The sequence below is a fragment of the Ranitomeya variabilis genome, chromosome 2 (genome assembly GCF_051348905.1).
Source record: "Ranitomeya variabilis isolate aRanVar5 chromosome 2, aRanVar5.hap1, whole genome shotgun sequence".
Lineage (NCBI taxonomy): Eukaryota > Metazoa > Chordata > Amphibia > Anura > Dendrobatidae > Ranitomeya > Ranitomeya variabilis.
The window spans coordinates 871,067,203-871,090,897 of NC_135233.1; the positions used below are offsets into that span (position 1 = coordinate 871,067,203).

General features: G+C 39.0%; 1 protein-coding gene across 6 annotated transcripts in view; it reads left to right on the forward strand.

Moving 5' to 3' along the window:
* The first annotated feature begins 1,026 nt into the window (after positions 1–1,026).
* Positions 1,027–23,695, forward strand: part of LOC143808059 (IgGFc-binding protein-like) — a 210,735-nt gene continuing 188,066 nt past the window's right edge. For 3 of the 6 annotated variants that reach the window (XM_077290315.1, XM_077290316.1, XM_077290317.1), the window contains exons 1-18: positions 1,027–1,639; positions 1,740–2,316; positions 2,805–3,007; positions 3,118–3,498; positions 3,865–4,148; positions 4,253–4,524; positions 4,610–4,729; positions 6,318–6,362; positions 8,115–8,255; positions 8,345–8,601; positions 9,762–9,843; positions 11,455–11,520; positions 13,718–13,765; positions 15,066–15,146; positions 21,414–21,655; positions 21,830–22,113; positions 22,584–22,861; positions 23,074–23,669. In XM_077290315.1, coding sequence (XP_077146430.1) covers positions 1,361–1,639; positions 1,740–2,316; positions 2,805–3,007; positions 3,118–3,498; positions 3,865–4,148; positions 4,253–4,524; positions 4,610–4,729; positions 6,318–6,362; positions 8,115–8,255; positions 8,345–8,601; positions 9,762–9,843; positions 11,455–11,520; positions 13,718–13,765; positions 15,066–15,146; positions 21,414–21,655; positions 21,830–22,113; positions 22,584–22,861; positions 23,074–23,669 — 4,236 coding nt within the window. In that variant the 5' untranslated portion in view covers positions 1,027–1,360. The remainder of the gene's footprint in view (positions 1,640–1,739; positions 2,317–2,804; positions 3,008–3,117; positions 3,499–3,864; positions 4,149–4,252; positions 4,525–4,609; positions 4,730–6,317; positions 6,363–8,114; positions 8,256–8,344; positions 8,602–9,761; positions 9,844–11,454; positions 11,521–13,717; positions 13,766–15,065; positions 15,147–21,413; positions 21,656–21,829; positions 22,114–22,583; positions 22,862–23,073; positions 23,670–23,695) is intronic. The other 3 variants (XM_077290318.1, XM_077290320.1, XM_077290319.1) reach the window with 3 other exon arrangements.

Sequence of the window (23,695 nt, forward strand, 5' to 3'; positions counted from 1 at the left end):
CTGCTTAATTGATGTAATGTTAAAGTGAACCTATCAGCAGGATTGTGCACAGTAACCTACAGACAGTGTCAGGTCAGTGATTAAAATGATCCCTTGGTTGATGAAATCTGCCTTGGTTGTTGTGTAATCTTTATTTTAAGCTAATGATGTGCCTGTGCTTCGGGGCAGCCTGTGTGGGGGTCTTCACGTGAGGCTCTGCTTAGCTATTCATCTGTATGGCTTCTGACAGGTCACTGATCCCTCAGTGACCTGTCACCTAGTTTTTCATAATGAATACCTGTGCATACTGAAGAAAAAAAAATCCTTCTGCAGGCAGGTGCAGGCCGTGGTACCTGCTCTGCAGCATAATTGCATGTTTAATGTCCCAATAACAAATGTGATTGATGTTATTCAGATAAAAAAAGAAGAAATAAATCAATTTTAAAATGGTGCCTCTGTGCCTTAGCAGTAGCAGCTATCGGTTTATATAGGTGATTTGATAGCTGCTACTGCTCATGCGCCGACGGCATCATCTTGCTGGAGAAGGAAAAATTATTGGTTTGGTTTTTTTCATCTGAATAATATCAACCACATATATTATTGGGACATTAAACATGTGAATATGGCTGGCACCTACCTTCAGAAGCATTTTTTTCTTTCTTAAGAATGTACAGATATTCATTATGCAAACTAGGGGGCAGGTCAGTGAGGGATTAGTGACCTGCCATCAGTCTGCATTATTATGAATAGCACGAGCATATCATCAACTCAAAACTGGAAATATAGATTAAAAAACAACCACAAGATGGATTTCATCAACCACAGTATCATTTTAATCAGTATAACGGGGCTGACCTGACACTGTCTGTAGGTTACTGTGCACATTCCTGCTGACAGGTTCCCTATAAAAGTCTATTTTTGTTAAGTATAACTACATGAACTAAACATGGAAGAAAACTCCACCAAAAGTATCAGCAACTACATGAACGACAATAAATAGGTAATGTGGTTATCCCTTTATGTTTTTATTTTTACTCTTATATATTTCTAATTTCGTTTTACAGTTCTCCAGTGTCCAGAAAACAGCCATTATGAACCATGTGGGACTGCCTGTCCAGCAACCTGTGTGAATCCAGTATCTCCATCTTATTGCAATCTGCCTTGCACCGAGTCCTGCATATGTGATCCTGGCTACGTTTTGTTCAACAAGGAATGTGTGCCCAGTCTCCAGTGTGGCTGTTGGGAAAATGATAAGCATTACCCTGTTGGGTCTGAATTTTGGACAGATGACACGTGCTCCACAATATGCAGATGTCCTTCAGCTGGAAGCAGCCTAATCTGTAAGAGTGATGCATGTCGAAGTGACCAATACTGTTCAGTGATGAATGGCATCCCTGGCTGTGTTTATTACAGTTACGGTACCTGCAGAGTCCACAATGACCCTCATTACGAAACCTATGACAAGCAGGTCCATCACTTCATGGGTCTGTGCACATATACTCTCTCTAAATTATGCACTAACTCTTCATTACCATACTTTAATGTGGAAGCCAAGAATGTACATAGGGGAAATCCATCTGTCTCATATGTGCAGAGAGTGATTGTTGATGTCTATGGCTACCAAATACAGATTGTGAACAAAGAAAACTCCCGCATTTTGGTAAGACGTCTTCATTTATACTCAATATAACGTTGATTTGCTGGTACATGTCTGCTTATTGCTGAATACATCACTCTTTCAATCATCAATGTGTTTGCAGGTTGATGAATTGTGGAAAACTCTTCCTGTCAGTTTGAATGGAGGTGCAGTAAAAGTGGAAATGAGTGGAAGATATGTCATTTTAGAAACTGACTTCAAACTTAGAGTTGCTTACGACACTGATCATTCCGTGGAATTGAAAATACCTGATGCATTCTCTGGGGAAGTTTGTGGCATGTGCGGCAACTACAACAATCATAGACCAGATGACTTCCTTATGCCCGATGGACAATTGGCCCAAAATTCAAATGAATTAGGAAACAGTTGGATAGTCTATGACAAAAATGACCCGTCCTGCACAGATCAACCACCTCCACCTCCACCGCCAACTTGTCCCCCAGAGGACGAGAGCCTCTATGAAAGCAATGCATTCTGTGGTGTTCTAACAAGTAAAGATGATCTGTTCAGTGTATGTCACGATGTTGTCGATCCGGAGAGTTTCTTTGAAAGCTGTGTGTTTGATCTCTGCGCATTAGATGGAGGCAAAGATATTTTGTGCAGTGCTTTAGAAGCATATGCTGATGCCTGTCAGAAACAAGGAGTCACCATCCCAAGCTGGAGAAACATTACATCTTGCGGTAAGTACAAAATGTAAAAGTGTTGACAGCTTTAGTTCTAATATGCTTAAGTCTATTGTCTGGGGAAAAAATATCAAACGGTCATCAATAGGACCAACGCTATTCAGTGGTGCTGTTAAGATGACCTTTTTTTACTAGGACCAAATGTCCACATGAAAACATCACAGCATGTACTAGTCTCCTCCATATTTCAGGTGAAACTCTTCTATTCAAGTATATGGGTGCACAAAAAAATAGGATCCCATGTGGATAAGTCATACAGCATCTGTTTTCTACGGGTACACTGCAATTGTTAGTATAGAAAACTGTATTTGGTCTTTTAAATTTTATTCACTGCTGGTGGATAAAAATGAATGTCGAATGGAAACTACGGATCACAATACAGATGAAAAATCTTACATTTTTCTGTGTGAAAATTTGATGATGTTTTTATATGGCCAACTGAACTTAGCCTAATTTTGGCAAATTTTTTGCACTGGATTTAACAGGACATAAAGAATGCCCAAGCAATAGCGATTACAAGGAATGTATGACTGCATGTCCAGCAACCTGTCTGGATCCACAGGCTCCAGAGAAATGCACCTCTCCATGTGTGGAAGGGTGTGAATGTAAAGACGGGCACATTCTCAGTGGAGGAGATTGCGTTTCTAAATCACAATGTGGATGCTTGTACAATGACCAGTATTATAACGTAAGTGTCCAACGGAATATTTGATATTTTTTGCTCTTATTGTACTTGCTGAATTTTTGCTGAAAATGTTGTTGAGTTTTGTAAGCAGTTGCTGATTTTTTTTTTTACAGAGAGGTGATGAATTCATTGAAGGAAACTGTGAGAGGAGATGTCAATGTCAGGATAACAACATGGTCTCCTGTTTACCTATGTCTTGTCCAGAAGATGAAATCTGTAAGGTTCAAAATGGATTATTGGGCTGCTACCAACCAAGAAGTGCAACTTGCCACATTTATGGTGACCCGCACTACTCCACATTTGATGGCACACTTCACCATTTCCAAGGATCTTGTAACTACACTGTATCAGAGACCTGTGCCAATACATCTCACAGCTTTGTTGTCACTGCACGCAATGAACACAGAGGCAACCCAAGCTGGACAGCCATAAATTCGGTTGCTCTGACTGTGGATGGTGTGCACATCTGGATCGAGAAGAACAATATTGTGCATGTAAGTTAAATTATTTCATTACAAGTCTACCCATATTTTACTGTAATACCATAGAATTCTGCTAATACAGGATAATATAGTTACCCTATATCAGATAGCTTGAAGTTTGAGAGAAAAAAGTGTTGGAATGTTTTTGGATATTAAGTGGTTGTGTCATAAAAGGAGACAGCATTCTGTTATTGTATTGGACAATATCCAATTGCATTTTTTCAATTTTTTTACTAAACATATTTTTCACTAAATGCTAAATATTTATTAGTTATTTGTAAAAGTATTTTCTTTTTTTAATTTTTGTAAAAAATTAGTGTAATATTTCTTTTTTTTTTTAACTTTACATTATAATTCTCCTCTACCTTTGCTTTGCAGGTAAACAATGTTTTAGTTACTCTCCCTGCTGACGTGTTTGGTATAAGCATCATAAGAAGTGGCCAGTACGTAGAAGTTAACACCAATTTTGGACTCCAGATTAAATTCAATGGAGATCATGAATTATTTGTTATTTTGAGTGAGAAATACAAAGATAAATTGTGTGGATTGTGTGGCACATACAATGATAACCGCTTTGATGACTTCACAACTCGCAATGGCAGTATTGTAACTGATGTCAATGACTTTGGAAACAGCTGGCGAGTACCAGATGATGGATGGCCGTGAGTATTTTCTTATCTTATCTGTCCATTTGTCCATTCACTTTTCCATATAGTCATTTTTTTGCAATGTGAGATCTATCTTTGCTATATCTATATTTCTGTAGATGTGACCCTACTCCTCCTCCTCCACCTACGTGCCTTCCCAGCCTAGAGCAAGAAGCTGAGGCTAAGTGTGAAATAATAAAGCTGCTCAATGGCCCCTTTGCACAGTGTCATGCTCTCATTCCACCATATCAATACTTTGAGAGTTGCGTGTATGACCAATGTGCAACAGGAGGGAATGATACTTATTTCTGCAGCTCACTAGAATTTTATGCTGCAGCATGTGAAGCAATAGGAGTCATGCTTGGCGATTGGAGACAGGAAGCTAATTGTGGTAAGAAGTTAACTCCTTTTTATCATAATGTATTATTAAATGTTATATTGTATTTTATAACATAGATGTTATTTTTGCCTATTAGGAGAAATAAAAAGCACAAGTCCACCCAAAACAACCACCACTGCAACTACAACAACTACTACTATTACTCCTACAACTATTGGCTGTGACACAGTAGGAACCACAACTTCAACTACACCAGGTAAATGGTTTTACTGCATGATATTTAATGAACACGATAAATGTTATAAAATGAAAGGCTAATAAAGTGATAAGTAAGTAACTATGTGCAGAGTATAAGAGGAAATTCAAAGATAAGGAACTGAATGCTCATAACAGTAAACATGGTACACTGATGTTCGGGCTACATGCACTAGATAGATGCATATTTCAGATCTAAGATCTAGGTAGAATCTAGTTTAGGAAGTTGAACATCATGGCAATCCTTATATATCCTTGTGACTAAGGGTACCGTCACACAGTGCCATTTTCATCGCTACAACGGCACGATTCGTGACGTTCTAGCGATATCGTCACGATATCGTAGTGTCTGACACGCTACTGCGATCCGGAACCCCGCTGAGAATCGTACGTCGTAGCAGATCGTTTGAAACTTTCTTTTGTCGTCTAGTGTCCCGCTGTGGCGGCATAATCGCATCGTGTGACACAGGTTGTATACGATGTGCGCACAGTAACCAACGGCTTCAACATCGCAAATACGTCATGAAATTATCGCTCCAGCGCCGTGTATTGCAACGTGTGACCGCAGTCTACGACGCTGGAGCGATAATCATACGACGCTGCAACGTCACAAATCGTGCCATCGTAGCGATGAAAATGGTACTGTGTGACGGTACCCTTAAGGTTTGAGAAATGTTAGAACAGATACCTGCTGGGGTCATATTCACACTTGAGACAGAGAGGAGACAGAGACAGAGAGGAGGAGCTGGGCGAGACACAATAGACAATTGAGTACAGACGGGTCTGTGGTCATGTAATATTATCTGTGGTCATGTGTATTATTTTTTAATTTTCCTCGTATAAAGTAATTTTCAAATCCCGGATAGCCCCCTCTTTAATTGTTGCAAAGCATTCATTGAAATATGTGTAAGCTTAGCTAATAAGCTGGAACTGATACATACAATAGGCTCCTTATGATTAAGTGAACTTGGTTAAAAATGAATATGCTCCCAAAATTTTTAAATCTGAAAAATAAGTGAGCAGCACATTTTCTGTACAATATTTTCTACCGCTTTAGTTACTATGGATTACAAATAGAATTTGGTTACATGTGATTCTTAAAGATTGGGTGATGGATCTCCATGACAAAAATTCAGTCTATGGTTAGCATAGCACTGATTCTTCTATAACATGAGTGATCATTTTTCCACTTGTTTATACATTTTACCAACTCAATATCAATTGTTTCCCCTTCTACAAGTTAAACTACTTAAACTATTATTCCTACAATCCCAAGCACCACTATCCAATCGAAAACTACACCTCCTACCACTGTCACATCCACTGTAAAGTCTACTATAGTTGCTTTTTCCATCCTGACATGTCGCACCCCATTACAATCCCCTCCAATATCTTCAACATCCACTACAGGCAAAAAAACAAACATCGCTAAGTAAAAATAACATTTTTTTTCATGTAAATAATAAAACTTAAAACAAAGTTCAACCAAATGTATTATTCAATAGTCATGACCTAATTAAAAAGATTAAATGGTACATTGTATTTCAAACAACTTTTAGATCAATGTTATTATGCTCTCATTTTTTTAGATAAGCCTACAATCACTCCAAAACCAATTGTTTCGACTACACAAGGTAAGAAGAAAAAATATGGAATCTGTGAAAGATCTCCATAACTATATTATTCTTGTGAAATTGGGTTTAATTAAATATGTTAATATATATATAACCTAAAGGCCAAAACATGAGGATCCCAATTTAATATTGTGTGTTTTTATGCCTATTTTGTTAAATTTATGACAAATTTTTCTTTTAATTTGGGTCTTTTTTGAAGTCCCTTTTTTATGTAGAAGATAAGCGATAGCTGGCACTCCAAATAATGTAACAAATCATTATTCAGGCAATTCAAACAGGTCAATGATGTTTCGGCCTTGTGACACGGGACTTCATCAGGTGCTAAAAGATATATGTCCAAAATATGATCGCATACATGTGTAAATAAGCAAAACATCTAAAAGTCATATGCATATGCATGTCACACATTAAAAGTAATTCGCAATCTTAATTACAATTATCACATAACTATCATTTCATATTAGTTAAAAAAAGGAAAGAAGTAAAAAAATGTACTTTATGAGAGATAAATTCATTCACAATGATCCAAATTTAATAAAGAAAATGTCTGAATTAGAGAAAATCATCTCTTTGAATCATCTTAGTATTTCTTCTATACATGTAACAAAGATCTACGTCATAGTAGTTGGTTATGGACATGCCCAAAAGAAGAACTGTATAAAAACATAACCATGTCATGGTGATGGCAAAAAAAAATGAAGGGGAATTTTCAAGGTAGATGAAAGTAAATCTCATCGGATTGCAACAACAGCAACAAGAGCCATCGGGTAAGGTATTTACAATAGAGAGTCAAATCGCCTGGTGCTGGGCGCTCATCTACCTTGATTTATTTCTATTTATGTTTCATTTCAGAAGTGCATGAAATGTCAATTATCTCACTACAAGATTATTCTTTTGAGGATGTCAATAACAAACTAATATGACTAAGGCTAGTTTCACATTTGCGGTCGGGAGGGCTGCGGATGGCAGCGTACTTCTTCCATTCTTCCTCCTTGAAGCCCCGCCTACGCTGCGCCCACTGCTCCATACATCCTGCATCGTCCTGCGTACCTATCTTTAACATTGGGTATGCAGGGATGTGCGTTGTATGCGGATGCGTCTGCATGTGGCAATTGGACATATGCAGCGACCGCACAGAAGCACAAAATGTAAAAAGATAGGTACGCAGGGCAATGCAGGACGCATGGAGCAGTAAGCGGAGCGTAGGCGGGGCTTCAAGGAGTAAGAAGGGAGGAAGTACGCTGCCATCCGCAACCCTCCTGACTGCAAATGTGAAACCAGCCTTAGATCTGTGTCATATGTATATAATTAAAGGGACTCTGTCATCTGAATTTGGCGGGCCCTGTTTACGGTCCGATGGGCGGTGTTTTCTGTTCTTTCATTGACCCCTTCCTTTCCCGCTGGCCGCAATATTGTCTTGAATTTGATTAGGTTTCCTGTGTAGAACACGCGTGCGCAAAGCAATTTTGCCTTGCGCACGCGCAGTATGCTTTGCCCAACTGTGGCCAAAGCCGAAAAGCATTAGTGCGCATGCGCCGGCGCACTATGTCCCGGAACACAGCGAAATACTTCCGGGACATTTAGACTTTTGTACAATATTCATGAACCGCACATGCCATTTAATAAAATAAGTGCAAAAAATGGAAACCAATTCCACAAGACAAAAAAGAAAAGTGACCTTCTGCAATTTCTGTAAATTGCACTCAGATATGACATACTGATATGTGTTTGTGTTCGCTCTTCCATATTTAGGGAAATGTGACATAGGCTGCTCTTTTGATTCTGGTTTCTGTAACTGGAAACAATCAAAGTCAGATACTATTGACTGGATACGCTGGAGAGGTGCTACACCATCTGAACTCACTGGACCTTCCATTGACCACACAACAGGAGGTATTGGTCTTCTTCTATAAAAGTTACAAAATGTATTAAAAATTAGAACCATTCCACGCCCCAAAGTGATGCCTGAATTCTTATTTCAGATGGATACTATCTCTACATTGATGGTGAGAAGTCAAAAGAAGGAGACATGGCAAGATTGGAGAGTCCTGCTAATTGTTTCACTGGCTACCAGTGCCTCAGGTTCTGGTACCACATGTATGGAAAAGCAGAGTACATGGAGCTGCGTGTGGCTGTCTTAAGAGACGATGGTATAGAATATGTGACCTACCTAGAAGGAAATCATGGTCATGAATGGCTGTTAGAAGAGATTTACTTGCCTGACAGTGACATTATCCAGGTAATGTTGTGCTTGTTTCTTTATTATTCATACATAATTAGCAATTAAGAAACAAAACTAACTTATACAGTATACACTTACTTCATACATGCATTATATATGCAAATATACAATTACTATGTCACTTATATTTTCAAGATTTGTGATGAACCTTGGGAGACATCAGAGAATTCTAACTAAATTTTATTTGAGATTATTTCTAATATAAGCCAAATTTTCCTTTCAATGGTTGAGTCTTAAAGGCTATGGTACATACAGTATGTACTTTACACCATAGCAGTATCGATCAATGTTGCAGTTTAAGGAAATCACAGTAAGCATAAATCAGCGCCCGCCTCTGCTATTGCAACCAGGTATGTTTTACTTTAAAGTGTTGCAGCATGTAATAGAAAACATGTTTTAAATAACCATTGCAACTAAGGAATGATGCAACCAGGAGGACTAGTCCAGGAGGTAGGCCCCCACAGTTTCTCCCCACCCTGCATGCTCCCTTTCACCGACTGGTCAATCCCTATATACAAAAATAAGGAAAGACTTGTCGGTCTAGGGAAGTGGGAAAGAGAGAACATGACTTTTGAACTAGTCATCCCAGATGCATTATTTCAAAGAATATTTACTAGGAAACACTGCAGAGTGAAAAATACATGGATGCAATAAAGGAGATGGTCTCAGATTCTGGCTTCCAATAGTTCAGCTGATAAGATCCCTTCAAGGTTATATTGCAATGCATTATTTTCAAAAGATTCAATCAAACAATAATAATGTTCATTAGTTTTTAATGTCCAGTTATGCATTTTTCATTTAATTTTACTGAATAAATCTACGGGATTATCCGATTTCTAAATATTGAAGCTTCATTTGATGGCTTTAACAAATCACACTCACTCTTGTACAATTTATGATCATAAGACAGTCCAATCAGTTTGTTGAGGAAGCTACTAAATGATTTATTCTAAAATGGCTAAAGCGCTAATGAATATTCATGAGCAGCAAATGTAATTAACATGCAGAGAGGACATTCAGGAGGATTACAGAATGTGCCGTATGAAGCCAATCACCTTCTCATAGTGCACAAAATATAGAATATTCTGATCTATCATGATTTCACAAAAACATAGAGGAGAACATGTCAGATACTTTATTATACATTATGTTTACAGATTTTCATAGAAGGCAGGATAGGAGAAGACTATCGTAGTGATGTGGCCATAGATGACATCTCTCTTACACCTGGATATTGTGGTAAGTAACAAATTAATAATTTTTACAGTGTATACCACATATTATGTTTCTTATAGAGAAAATATGGACTATTTGCACTAGTCAAATCTATACTTTCAGCTTGTAGAGTAGTACTTGATATATTTAATGAAACGTACAGATGAAAATATTGCTCTCAACCATTCCAAGACCAGGTCATTATCCGCAGTTAATGATCAACCACAATTTTTTTAATTTATTTGCGCTTTAAGAGCTCTAAAAAATGTTCACTCTCAGATATTTAAATAATTTTTGGCTATTTTTCATGGGTTTTAATTTTCATTTCATGTTTTGTCCAATAGTGATTTGAATTAGAAGCAGCTTAATAATTTTTTTTCTAATTTTTTCTGCTTGGCTGAACTGCAGAGGTGATCTGGGTCTATTCGGAGTACCGCTGTGTCTGACAGCTGGCTTCCTGTTGCTGCAGCTCTACGTTCTCATGCAGCTGCTTATTCTGCAATGAAATGTTAGAATGCCTTTGCAAGAATTGTATGGACAGCCCATGTTTCATGTTTTTGGACAGTTTTGCAGCAATCAAATATTGTATATCCAATAATATTTTTTTATATTAACTTTAGAAATGAGTGGTGCTTGCAAAATTCGAATTTGCCTGTTGTTTGCTTTTTACTGGGAAATTCTATTCATGGAGAAATTATTCTCTGCAAATATCATGTCCCTTATTATGTTTTATTATGTCTAGAATAGATAGACTTCAGAGCATAATAAATGTAATAAGTGAAACATAAAAAAAATCCTAATACTTACCGTATGGCCCATTTCTACAGCCCCTCCACTGATCTGATCCTCGCTGTACGTGCAGATCACTGCTCTCATGCTGGAATCCAAGAAGGTCTCACGCTGGGCTGGTACTTCTTTAATGGAGCCTGGGAGTGTTCTGCGCATATGTGTGCAAGGTCATGGCATATCTCTGTAACATCATGACCTTTCGTGCACTTGCGCAGAACCCTCCCAAGCCCTCTTAAAAGCCGAATGTACCAGCTTGCGATTTCCGCACAAGCATGGGTGTTCTGAAGATGCAGCAAGGACTGGACAGGTAAAGCGGACGGGCCAGAGTGGTGATTATAATAATTTTATATGCCTTTTTAGGGTTCAGAAATATGACAGCCAGCAGCTGCACTGTTGCTGAATCCAAACAGAAACGAATTACAAAAAATCTGCATACCAATTCCATTTGAATTTATTCGCACATCTCTCGTATTTCCTGTTTTAAAATCAATTTGTGAGCCATGTCCAGTGTAAATCTGCAGGACTAAAGCTTCTTTAAAAATAATGATTATCTGTTGATTTTTTTTTACCCATAATGGTTTTTATAAACATTTTTTCAGTATTTTTTTTCCTATCAACAGAAATCTTGCATGGAAAATATGTACTGCTGGTGTTATCACGGCATATTACTTTTTATTTAGAGGTTTTAGTCTCATCTGAGAAGGTTGAGTAGTGGGGAGTTAGATATAATAAGTAGAAAAAGAAGATGACATTTATATTTGTTGAGTTATTGTGGCATTATATTATTACTAAGAATCATACTGTAATGTTAATGAATGATAATCATGGCAATAATTGTCTTTTTAGTTAAAGCAACAACTACTACCACCACCACAACCACAACCACCACTGCAAAAACTTCAACACCAACAGGTATGCAGCAATAATAATTTACATTAGGTTAGGCTTTTTTAGGCCATTTATACACCTTAATGTAACTGGACATTACATTCATGATGTTGGAGAATGGTGCGGCTTAGTTCCCATACTGAGCAGGCACTGACTATGTTACACAGCCAGCATCAGTCTATAACAGCTGTGACAGGAGGCCGCTCATATTGCTTCTGATTAACCATGTAAATGCCACTGCCAATCACTAATAGCGGCATTTAATAGCGCTTTCACTGGTGTACTCATGCACTGACTATCATTGGCTCCTGTGATATAAATTTGGGACGCTAATAGGTTATCTGCTGAAGACCCCCATAACTACCATGTTGGATGGGATTCACAGGAAAACATTAATTTAAAGAGGACCTGTCAACAAATTAAAAGTCACCAATTTTTGTTGTTAGTGAACTCCAGCTGCTCCCCCGAGCATGCCATCCCTTTTTTGTTTTTCTATTAAATCTGTCATTCAGTTCCAGGAAATATAGGCCTTTTATTTAGTACTAATTTTATAGTTTTTATTTTGGGGCTGCGCTCACAGAGTAATTATGCAGAGGAACTTGAAAACATTCCCCCAGAGAATCCTGTGAGCAACGCCCACTTGGAAAAGATCAGAAAGGTTAGCATTAAAAAAATAAGGCCATACCTCTCGAACAATGTGCTGGATTATTTAGGGGAGCAGTAAGAGCAAAAAAGTACAAAAACCTATTTAAGGCTATGTTCACATGTAGCGTTTTTGCTGCATTTGTTATACAAAATTTCATCTGAGTTTCACAGTACCAGCAAATCTATGAGATTTCAGAAAGCTCATGCACTGTCTTTGTTTTTTTTTCCTGATTATTTTGTCAAAGAGCTTTGTTTTTCTAAAATGCAGCATGTCACTTCTTTCAGCATTTTTGCAGCATTTTTCACCCTTTGAAAGCAATAGGTAGTCCAAAAAATAGTGCAAAAAAGCTGCAAAAACACAGGTATTAAGCTTTGCTACGTTTTTGGTGCCAAAACCTGATGAAGCTGAATTAGATAATTTTTTATGCACTAAACTTTATCAGCATGCACAAGAGAAAAATTAAACACAGCTTAAACTTTGCATTAAAAACATTCTCTCTAGGTGGTACAGAAACTTGTTCCATTTGGGTCAGAGCGATTCGCTACAGTGCTGGAGATGCTCCAAGGCAACATTTTCTGGCAATGCCCGGGAATATTATCTTTCTGGAGAGGTATCAATACCTCTTTATGTCACATGGGTCTAACGATACGATACCTCACTCCCCAAGAGATCTTATTGTCACTCCTCTCGAAAACTATTAAACCAAAGAAGCATGACTTAACCCCTCTATTACTAGCTGCCACAAAATGCTTGATATCTTCACAGTGGAAGTCTTCATCTCCTCCAACGTTAGGGGAGTGTATCACGAAGGTTCATGACATATACCAACTCAAAGAATTATCTAGTTTGGAAACTCGCACACATGAGAAATTTAAAAACTCATGTCTCCCCTGGACAAAATATTTCCACACCCTTCTTTAGAATTACTTAGTCTTTACCTTCCCCTTACCTACTAGTTAGCTAGTTAGCCAATAAGACTTGCTATGACCTAGTTCTATGACTTTGGGGTACACGCTGAGGTGGTTGAGTCCATTGCTCAGACTGGTAGCCCGTCTTCGTCTCCAACATGAATAGCTTTGTCTCATTCTACTTACAAGCTAAATTATATTTTCTAGTGAAGAGTCCTTTTTTCACATCTTCTTATGTAAATCCCCAGGTGTTCCCTTGAGGAACATTAGATCTGGAATTGATCTTTACCCTTGGCCTGATCTAATTTATGTTGTAGTTATTTTGTTCTTTTCTATTTGACGTGCACATTGCTACTCTCAGTTTATCAGCATACTGGCTGATTATACCTTGATTAATGTAATCAGAGCATTGATGTTATAGTGTAATACACATGTTTGTTCTAAAATTAATAAAGATTTGCAAAAAACACACAAAACTTTGCATTCAAAACCAGCAGCAAAAACGCTGTGTGTAACCATAGCCTAACTGTGTACTTCATAATAGAATCTTATATAATAATTTACTACCGTAGGTTTAGAATTATGATTTTACTCCTTTCTTGGACAGTACATATTAATTCTATGTCAGAGCACTATCTTTAGTTTTCATTTTCTTTTTTTTTAATAGTTATCCCATGTATAACAACCACAACCACAAGCACAATAACGGATACAGGTAAATACGTATAATTTTATGATCAATACTAAATCTAAGGCACGTTTGTGAAGCATGGACCATACTTGACTCACAATACCCGGCTCGACCACCGAGTCTTAGGCTTAGAGAGCCATTGGTTGAGCCAGGTATTCACAAGCGTATTAAACAGGTCTAATTGTTGCTCCTATGTAGGATAATGTAAAACAGGAGTGAGGAAATTTTCTCTGCCAAGGGCGATTTGGATATTTATACCATCCTTCGGGGGCTGTACAAATTGCGTGAGATCTCTGCCCACAAAATATGTCCTGATGCTGGCACTGGTGTCAGGACATATTCTTTCATTGCATGTGCCTCAGTGTTCAGTAGTGAATGTTGTGTGTATGTGCTGACAAAGCAAAAATAAATTATTGGGCCCACTGCAGTCAAAATGCAACTGCTGGACCAAGTGCTGCAGCCTATAGGAATCTGCTCAGGAGCCGGATACAGGGTCATCTATGGCCTCAAATGGCCTGTGGGTCTGAGATTCCCCCTCCTGCTGTAGGCCCTACTAGAGCTATATTTTATTTCATACACATTATAAACCATACATATTACTATAGTAGATATGATATCTACTGTATATAATACAGCATATACTGTATAGAAACCATACATCTTTCCCTACACATGTCAGCTGTTTTTAACAGCTGATATGTGCCTCTAACAGCCGCGGGTGGAATCACGATCCACTCGCTGCTGTTAACCTGTTAAATGCCGCTGTCAATTTGACAGCGGCATTTAACTCACGCTTCTGGGAAATCGCATTTTTTTCTCCTTTTTAATGCACTTGGAATTTATTCCTCATTTTTTGAGTACATTATATGGTAATATGAATTGTCTCTAAATTTATCAAGTTGTCATGCAAAAATGAGGTCCTCATATGGCTTTGCTGAAGAAAAATAGAAACGTTATGGCTCTTGGAAGATGGATAGGAAATAAACAAATTGTAGATGTACTGAAAGCTGGCTGTAGTGGAAAGGGGGTAATGGTGGTCTGAATCAGGCCACAGGTAGGTTTGCATAACTTTTTTCTTAAAAGAAAATAGACTGGAACAATTAGGAAGCCTATCTAAAAAGTATTTGAAGCATTTTTAATGTGGATTTGGGAGAATCTGCTTCAAAATCCATGTCAGCAAACTTGTTGTGAACAAATCTTTTGGTGAGATTAGTATATACTGGTTCACGTGCAAATTATTCATTTGTATTAATTGTATCAGATTATCTAAAAAAATAAATTTTTTCTTTATTTTTACTGGGTTCAATTTACGTTACCTCATCAGGGGCATCAACTACCACCCCAACTACCACCACCGTGACAACAACAACTTCTCCATCTACCACTCAACCCCCAGGTCCTCCAGGTACAGTAAAAAAAGTTGACAAATTCAATGCAAATGCATTTGTTTAATGTGCATTTATATAGATGAACCAATTTGTTCTTGGTCATGAACTTTAACCCCTTAGTGACAGAGCCAATTTGGTACTTAATGACCGAGCCAATTTTTACAATTCTGACCACTGTCACTTTATGAGGTTATAACTCTGGAACGCTTTATCGGATCCCGCTGATTCTGAGAATGTTTTTTCGTGACATGTTGTACTTCAAGTTAGTGGTAACATTTCTTCGATATTACTTGCGATTATTTATGAAAAAAATGGAAATATGGCGAAAATTTTTAAAATTTAGCAATTTTCAAAATTTGTATTTTTATGCCCTTAAATCAGAGAGATATGTCACAAAAAATAGTTAATAAATAACATTTCTCACATGTCTACTTTACAACAGCACAATTTTGGAAACAATTTTTTTTTTTGTTAGGGAGTTATAAGGGTTAAAAGTTGACCAGCAATTTCTCATTTTTACAACACCATGTTTTTTTTAGGGACCACATCACCTTTGAAGTGATTTTGAGGGGTCTATATGATAGAAAATAACCAAGTGTGACACCATTCTAAAAACTGCACCCCTCAAGCTGCTCAAAACCACATTCAAGAAGTTTATTAACCCTTTACGTACTTCACAGGAACTAAAACAATGTGGAAGAAAAAAATGAACATTTAACTTTTTTTTGCAAACATTTTACTTCAGAACCATTTTTTTTTAATTTTCACAAGTGTAAAAACAGAAATTTAACCACAAATTTTGTTGTGCAATTTTTGCTGAGTACGCCGATACCCCATATGTGGAGGTAAACCACTGTTTGGGCGCACTGCAGAGCTTGGAAGTGAAGGAGCACCGTTTGACTGTTTCAATGCAGAATTGGCTGGAATTGAGATCGGACGCCATGTCGCGTTTGGAGAGCCCCTAATGTGCCTAAACAGTGGAAACCCCCCACAAGTGACACTATTTTGGAAACTAGACCCCCCAAGGAACTTATCTAGATGTGTGGTGAGCACTTTCAACCCCCAAGTGCTTCACAGAAGTTTATAACGTAGAGCCGTGAAAATAAAAAATCGCATTTGTTTTCACAAAAATGATTTTTTCGCCCACAAATTCTTATTTTCACAAGGGTAACAGGAGAAATTAGACCACAAAAGTTGTTGTGCAATTTCTCCTGAGTACGTCGATACCCCATATGTGGAGGTAAACCACTGTTTGGGCGCACCGCAGAGCTTGGAAGTGAAGGAGCACCGTTTGACTTTTTCAATGCAGAATTGGCTGGAATTGAGATCGGATGCCATGTCGCGTTTGGAGAGTCCCTGATGTGCCTAAACAGTGGAAACCCCCCACAAGTGATACCATTTTGGAAACTAGACCCCTTAAGGAACTTATCTAGATGTGTGGTGAGCACTTTGAACCCCCAAGTGCTTCACAGAAGTTTATAACGTAGAGCCGTGAAAATAAAAAAATCGCATTTTTTCTACAAAAATGATCTTTTTGCCTCCAAATTTTTATTTTACCAAGGGTAACAGGAGAAAATGGACCCCAGAAGTTGTTTTACAATTTGTCTTGAGTACGCCGACACCTCATATGTGGGGGTAAACAACTGTTTGGGCGCATGGCTGAGCTCGGAAGCAAAGGAGCGCCATTTGACTTTTCAATGCAAAATTGACTGGAATTGAGATCGGACGCCATGTCGCGTTTGGAGAGCCCCTGATGTGCCTAAACAGTAGAAACCCCCCAAAAGTGACCCCATTTTGGAAACTAGACCCCCCAAGGAACTTATCTAGATGTGTAGTGAGAACTTTGAATGCCCAAGTGCATCACAGAAGTTTATAATGCAGAGTCGTGAAAATAAAAAATATATATTTTTTAACAATAAAGATTTTTTAGCCCCCAAGTTTTTATTTTCACAAGGGTAACAAGAGAAATTGGACCCCAAAAGTTGTTGTCCAATTTGTCCTGAGTATGCTGGTACCCCATATGTGGGGGTAAACCACTGTTTGGGCACACGGCAGAGCTCGGAAGGGAAGGAGCGCCATTTTGGAATGCAGACTTTGATAGAATTGTCTGCGGGCATTATGTTGCGTTTGCAGACCCCTAATGTACCTAAACAGTAGAAACCCCCAACAAGTGACCCCATTTTGGAAAATAGACCCCCCAAGGAACTTTTCTAGATATGTGGTGAGAACTTTGAATGCCCAAGTGCTTCACAGAAGTTTATAATGCAGAGTAGTGAAAATAAAAAATATTTTTTTTCCCACAAAAAAGATTTTTTTAGCCTCCAAATTTTTATTTTCACAAAGGTAACAAGAGAAATTGGATGCCAATATTTGTTCTCCAATTTGTCCTGAGTATTCTGGTACCCCATATGTGGGGGTAAACCACTGTTTTGGCACACGGCAGAGCTCGGAAGAGAAGGAGCGCCATTTTGGAATTCAGACTTTGATAGAATTGTCTGTGGGTGTTATGTTGCGTTTGCAGAGCCCCTAATGTACCTAAACAGTAGAAACCCCCACAAGTGACCAAATTTTGGAAACTAGACCCCCTAAGGAACTTATCTAGATATGTAGTGAGAACTTTGAAAGCTCAAGTGCTTCACAGAAGTTTATAATGCAGAGTAGTGAAAATAAAAAAATATTTTTTTTTCCAACAAAAAAGATTTTTAGCCCCCAAGTTTTTATTTTCACAAGGGTAACAGGAGAAATTGGACCCCAAAAGTTGTTGTCCAATTTATCCCGAGTACGCTGCTGCCCCATATGTGGGGGTAAACCACTGTTTGGGCGCACGGCAGAGCTCAGAAGGGAGAGAGTACCATTTGACTTTTTTAGCGCAAAATTGGCTATCGTGTTTGGAGACCCCCTGATGTACCTAAACAGTGGAAACCCCCAAATTATAACTCCAACCCTAACTCCAACACACCCCTAACCCTAATCTCAACCTGATCCATAATCCTAATCACAACCCTAACGATAATCACAACCCTAACCCCAAAACAGCCCTAATCTCAACCCTAACCATAACCCTAATCAAAACCCTAAATCCAACACACCCCTAACCCTAATCCCAACCCTAACCCTAATCCCAACCCTAATCCCAAACGTAACACTAATCCCAACCCTAATCCAAACCCTAACCCTAATCCCAACTCTAACCCTAACTTTAGCCCCAACCCTAACCATAACTTTAGCCCCCGTCGTCACAAAAAAAGTTCAATGTAACCTTTTTTTTGTACGTCGCGTCCGCCATTTCCGCGCATGCGTGGCCGTAACTCTGCCCCCTCCTCCCCAGGACATAGACTGGGCAGCGGATGCGTTGAAAAACTGCATCCGCTGCCCACGTTGTGCACAATTTTCACAACGTGCGTCGGTACGTCGGGCCGACGCATTGCGACCGCCCCGTACCGACGCAAAAGTGAAAGAAGCCTAAGGCTACTTTCACACTAGCGTCGTACTCAGCCCATCACAGTGTGTCGGGCCGACGTACCGACGCTAGCGTTGTAAGCGCCGCACAACGGGTGCAGCGGATGCTGTTTTTTCAACGCATCCACTGCCCCATTGTGAGGTGCGGGGAGGCAGGGGCGGAGTTCCGGCCACGCATGCGCGGTTGGAAATGGCGGACACGTCGCACAAAAAAGTTACATGTAGCTTTTTTTGTTCCGACGGTCCGATAAAGCACGACGCATCCGTCGCACGACGGATACGACATGTGGCAATCCGTCGCAATGCGTCGCTAATGCAAGCCAATGGAGAAAAAACGCATCCTGCAAGCACTTTTGCAGGATGCGTTTTTTCTCCAACTACGCATTGCGACGGAAGCCAAAAAACGCTAGTGTGAAAGTAGCCTAACCCTAACCCTAGCCCTAACCCTAACCCTAAATTTAGCCCCAACCCTAACCCTAACCCTAACTCTAACCCTAACTCTAACCCTAACCCTAACCCTAACCCTAACTCTAACCCTAACTCTAACCCTAACTCTAACCCTAACCCTAACCCTAACTCTAACCCTAACCCTAATTTTAGCCCCAACTCGTCTTCTCCTGCCTGCCGGCAGATGGCAGCAGATGGCGGGCGCACTGCGCATGCGCCCGTCATGATGAAAAAGCCGGCTGGCAGGAGAAGACAGAAGAGGACCCAGGGACACCGGGTGAGTATGTTAGGGTCCCCGAATCCCCCTATTTCTCTGTCCTCTGATGTGCGATCACATCAGAGGACAGAGAATTACAGATCGCTTTTTTTTTTTGCGGTCGCCGGTAAACTGTTAATTACCGGTGATCGCAAAACAGGGGTCGGTGCAAACTGACCCCGATCATGTTCTTTGGGGTCTCGGCTACCCCCGGCAGCCGAGACCCCAAAGATCTTCCGGGTGCCGGGCGGCGGGCGTACTGCGCGTGCGCCCGCCATTTTTTCCCGGAAAAAAGATGGCGGCGCCCATCGGGAGCCACGAGGAGCACCGGGGGAGATAGGTGAGTATTGGGGGGCTATCGGGGGCCATCGGGGACCCTATTTCTCTGTCCTCCGATGTGCGATCACATCGGAGGACAGAGAAATTAAAAGGCAAATCGCGTTTTTTTTTTTGTTGCGACCGCCGGTAAACGGTTAATTACCGGCGATCGCAGCTCGGGGGTCGGTAAAAACCCCCCGAATCATGTTCTCTGGGGTCTCGGCTACCCTCGGCAACCGAGACCCCAGAGAAAATCCAACTCTGGGGGGCGCTATTCACTTTTTCCACAGCGCCGTTAATTAACGGCACTGTGGTTTAAGTACCCTTAGCGGCCGCCGTTAAAAGGCGTATCGGCGGTCGTTAAGGGGTTAATATGTATGTTCTGATGTATTCCAATATTGTAAAAGGCTGTTCAATAAGCAGAGGGACAAGTTATGAAGTCCACTCCTGGAAAGTGAACTGATGCTTAATTGTCATAACTCTCTCAATAAAAATAGACTTTAATTTTTTTTTACACCGTTATATAGGTTGAAAAAAGTTCAACCTTCGTCCACCAATTCTACATTTTGTCACTTTTTTAAGACACTTAATACACTTTTCTGATGACTAATTTTATACATTGAGCTGAATATTTTTTATTTTTTAGAAATCATATACTTTGAGTCCCCATACATATGAAGAATGTCAGCAAAACCAGCCGAATTTACTGCGGCTGACCATCTTATGTGTATGGTGCCTCCTCATTCTCTCTGACAGGTGATGAGAAGGATTGGGAAGTGGGATTTTTAACATCCAATCCCTTTGTCTTCAATGGTAATAAGCAGTTATTAGAGATATCTGGCAGCGACTATGCCCTCTCGCCTCAACTTCCGCTAATTACCAAGATTTAAAAACTACGGTGTAAGAGAGGCTTCTCTTCCGTTTTAGTACAACTAATAAATAAATGGTCACTCATCCACTTGAACTGCCACCTTATTATACTACATTTCTTAAGGCTTCGAAAGCAGTAAAGTAGTTAAAAAACTGATCTCTTCTTTCTTCTGGGGGCTTCTGTAAATCACTCATTATTTTTTATAAAGAGGTGAAAAAAAAGTTGCCAACCAAGCTTCTAAGGAAATGTCTGCCAACATTTTCCTAGTGCGTCTTTTTCTGGCAAAACTTTGTGAAAACGCTTGTGGCTATAAGATGTTGTGTGCGCATGCCCTTAGAATATATTACCAGGAAGACAAGTCCCTTAGGATTTTAATTTAATTCGATAGATACATTATTTCTGCATCTAAATCACTTGAAAAATATTCTTAAGTTGAATGTATATTTCCAATATTAAATATTGTTTGTTTTTTTTATTAATAATTTAGACACCAGCCCCTTCACACCTCATTGTGTAAATTTATGAAAAAAGGATGTATTCTAAATGAAAATACATTGCTCCATTTATTTCCATTTTTAAGAATACATATGTAAATTACATTCTTTACAGCATAAGGCCCAACATTAATTGCCTTATAGTCAGTGCACAGAGCCATATGCCAAAATACACACATTGGCATACAATTGACCCCTTGGAAAACAATGCAATAATTTATTTTTATGTTAATATTTGTATATGTATTTTCAACCTATAGAACAAAAGCTTGGTGTGCAAAATTCAGTTCTTTTTTTAATTTATCAATGTTGCTTTTTCCTTAGAACTAGTCATTTTATAGAGATGTACATAGAGGCTTCTGCTCATTTTTATAGTGCAATAGTCTACAATAAAGTAGTATATAAAGAAAATTAATGTTTTAAATAATTCCATTAATAGGTTCTTGTGAGGTCAGTGGAGACCCGCACTATTACACTTTTGATAACCAGGTTCATCATTTTATGGGAACCTGCACCTACACTTTATCCAAGCTTTGTAATGATAATGCAAATCTTCCAAATTTCAACGTGGAAGCAGCTAATGAGCACAGAGGAGGAAATACTAGAGTATCCTATGTTCAGTATGTGAATGTGGATGTACATGGATACAGGATCACATTGGAAAAGAACAGAGTAGTCAAGGTAAGTCTAATTATTTCACATTAATAAATATATTATAAGAAGACAGATTAACCTAAAATTAAGTTCCAAATGTATCAATCTTGTTTTCTATAAATAAGATTGTTGAGAGTAGAATATATGATCTCAGACGATAGAATTTTATATTTTTCTTCTCTCATATTTTTGTAAATACAGGTCAATGGAAACATTGTGACGCTGCCAGAAGCGCTAGTGCCGGATATTAATATATTCCTGAGTGGACATGATGTAGTAGTCACAACAGCATTTGGCCTGAATGTAAAATTCGATGGAAACCATAGAGTAGTAGTAACTATTCCACATGGATATGCAAATAAAGTGTGTGGACTATGCGGTAATTTTAATGGGAATATCACTGATGACTTCCTAAACCCAGATGGAGAATTAGAGCCAGACTCCAACAGCCTTGGTAACAGTTGGCAAGTTGATAATGATACCAAGTAAGTCAATTTTATTGTACTTTTTTCCCCCCACAAATTAAAGGGGTTGTACACCATTGGTGAAGTCTTTGGCAAGCACTGCAGCTTGCTGAATCCTAACGGTATATAATGCACACACCATTAAGATTTGGCTCCGCTTGCCGTTTACAGCAGTTGTAACATGACCTTAAGTATTCAATTTGTAAAGTTACAGTCACGTACAATCTAGAGTCTCAGGGACCACTCTCAATAAAACATCGAGAGACTCACCAGAGATTCTAATCTGCAATCGACTGCAACCATGCAAATTGTATGGGTTGTGTTAGGGTTTGGCAAGTTGCAGTGATTGCCAAATAATTCACCAGAAGTGGACAATGCCTTTAATATTCTATGTTTTAATAAAATAATATTTAGCATATGGATTTCTCAGTCCCAGATTTTTAGATCTCTATTAAATATTATAACTTGTGTCAATTATGAATTTGTCACAGATGTACTCCTGGACCTGAAGTTCCACCTCCCTGCACAGATGATGAGAAAGTCATAATTTCCAGCAACAGCTTCTGTGGACTAATCACTGACGAGAATGGTCCATTTAAAGATTGTCATGGTGTTGTAGATCCACTGGTCTTCTTTAATAACTGTTTCTATGACCTTTGTGAACTGAATCTGGATCCTGGTGCACTTTGTGACAGTCTTCAGTCATATGCACAGTCTTGTCAAACTAACGGGGTTGTGATAGGACCATGGAGAAATGAAACTTTTTGCCGTAAGCACAACATGATTACCCTCTTACACTCTCTGCTTGCTTGTTGTAATGTTCAAAGTCTATTTTTGTTTAAGTATAACTACATGAACTAAACATAGAAGAAAACCCCACCAAAAGTATCAGCAACTACATGAACGACAATAAATAGGTAATGTGGTTATCCCTTTATGTTTTTATTTTTACTCTTATATATTTCTAATTTCGTTTTACAGTTCTCCAGTGTCCAGAAAACAGCCATTATGAACCATGTGGGACTGCCTGTCCAGCAACCTGTGTGAATCCAGTATCTCCATCTTATTGCAATCTGCCTTGCACCGAGTCCTGCATATGTGATCCTGGCTACGTTTTGTTCAACAAGGAATGTGTGCCCAGTCTCCAGTGTGGCTGTTGGGAAAATGATAAGCATTACCCTGTTGGGTCTGAATTTTGGACAGATGACACGTGCTCCACAATATGCAGATGTCCTTCAGCTGGAAGCAGCCTAATCTGTAAGAGTGATGCATGTCGAAGTGACCAATACTGTTCAGTGATAAATGGCATCCCTGGCTGTGTTTATTACAGTTACGGTACCTGCAGAGTCCACAATGACCCTCATTACGAAACCTATGACAAGCAGGTTCATCACTTCATGGGTCTGTGCACATATACTCTCTCTAAATTATGCACTAACTCTTCATTACCTTACTTTAATGTGGAAGCCAAGAATGTACATAGGGGAAATCCATCTGTCTCATATGTGCAGAGAGTGATTGTTGATGTCTATGGCTACCAAATACAGATTGTGAACAAACAAAACTCCCGCATTTTGGTAAGATGTCTGCATTTATACTCAAT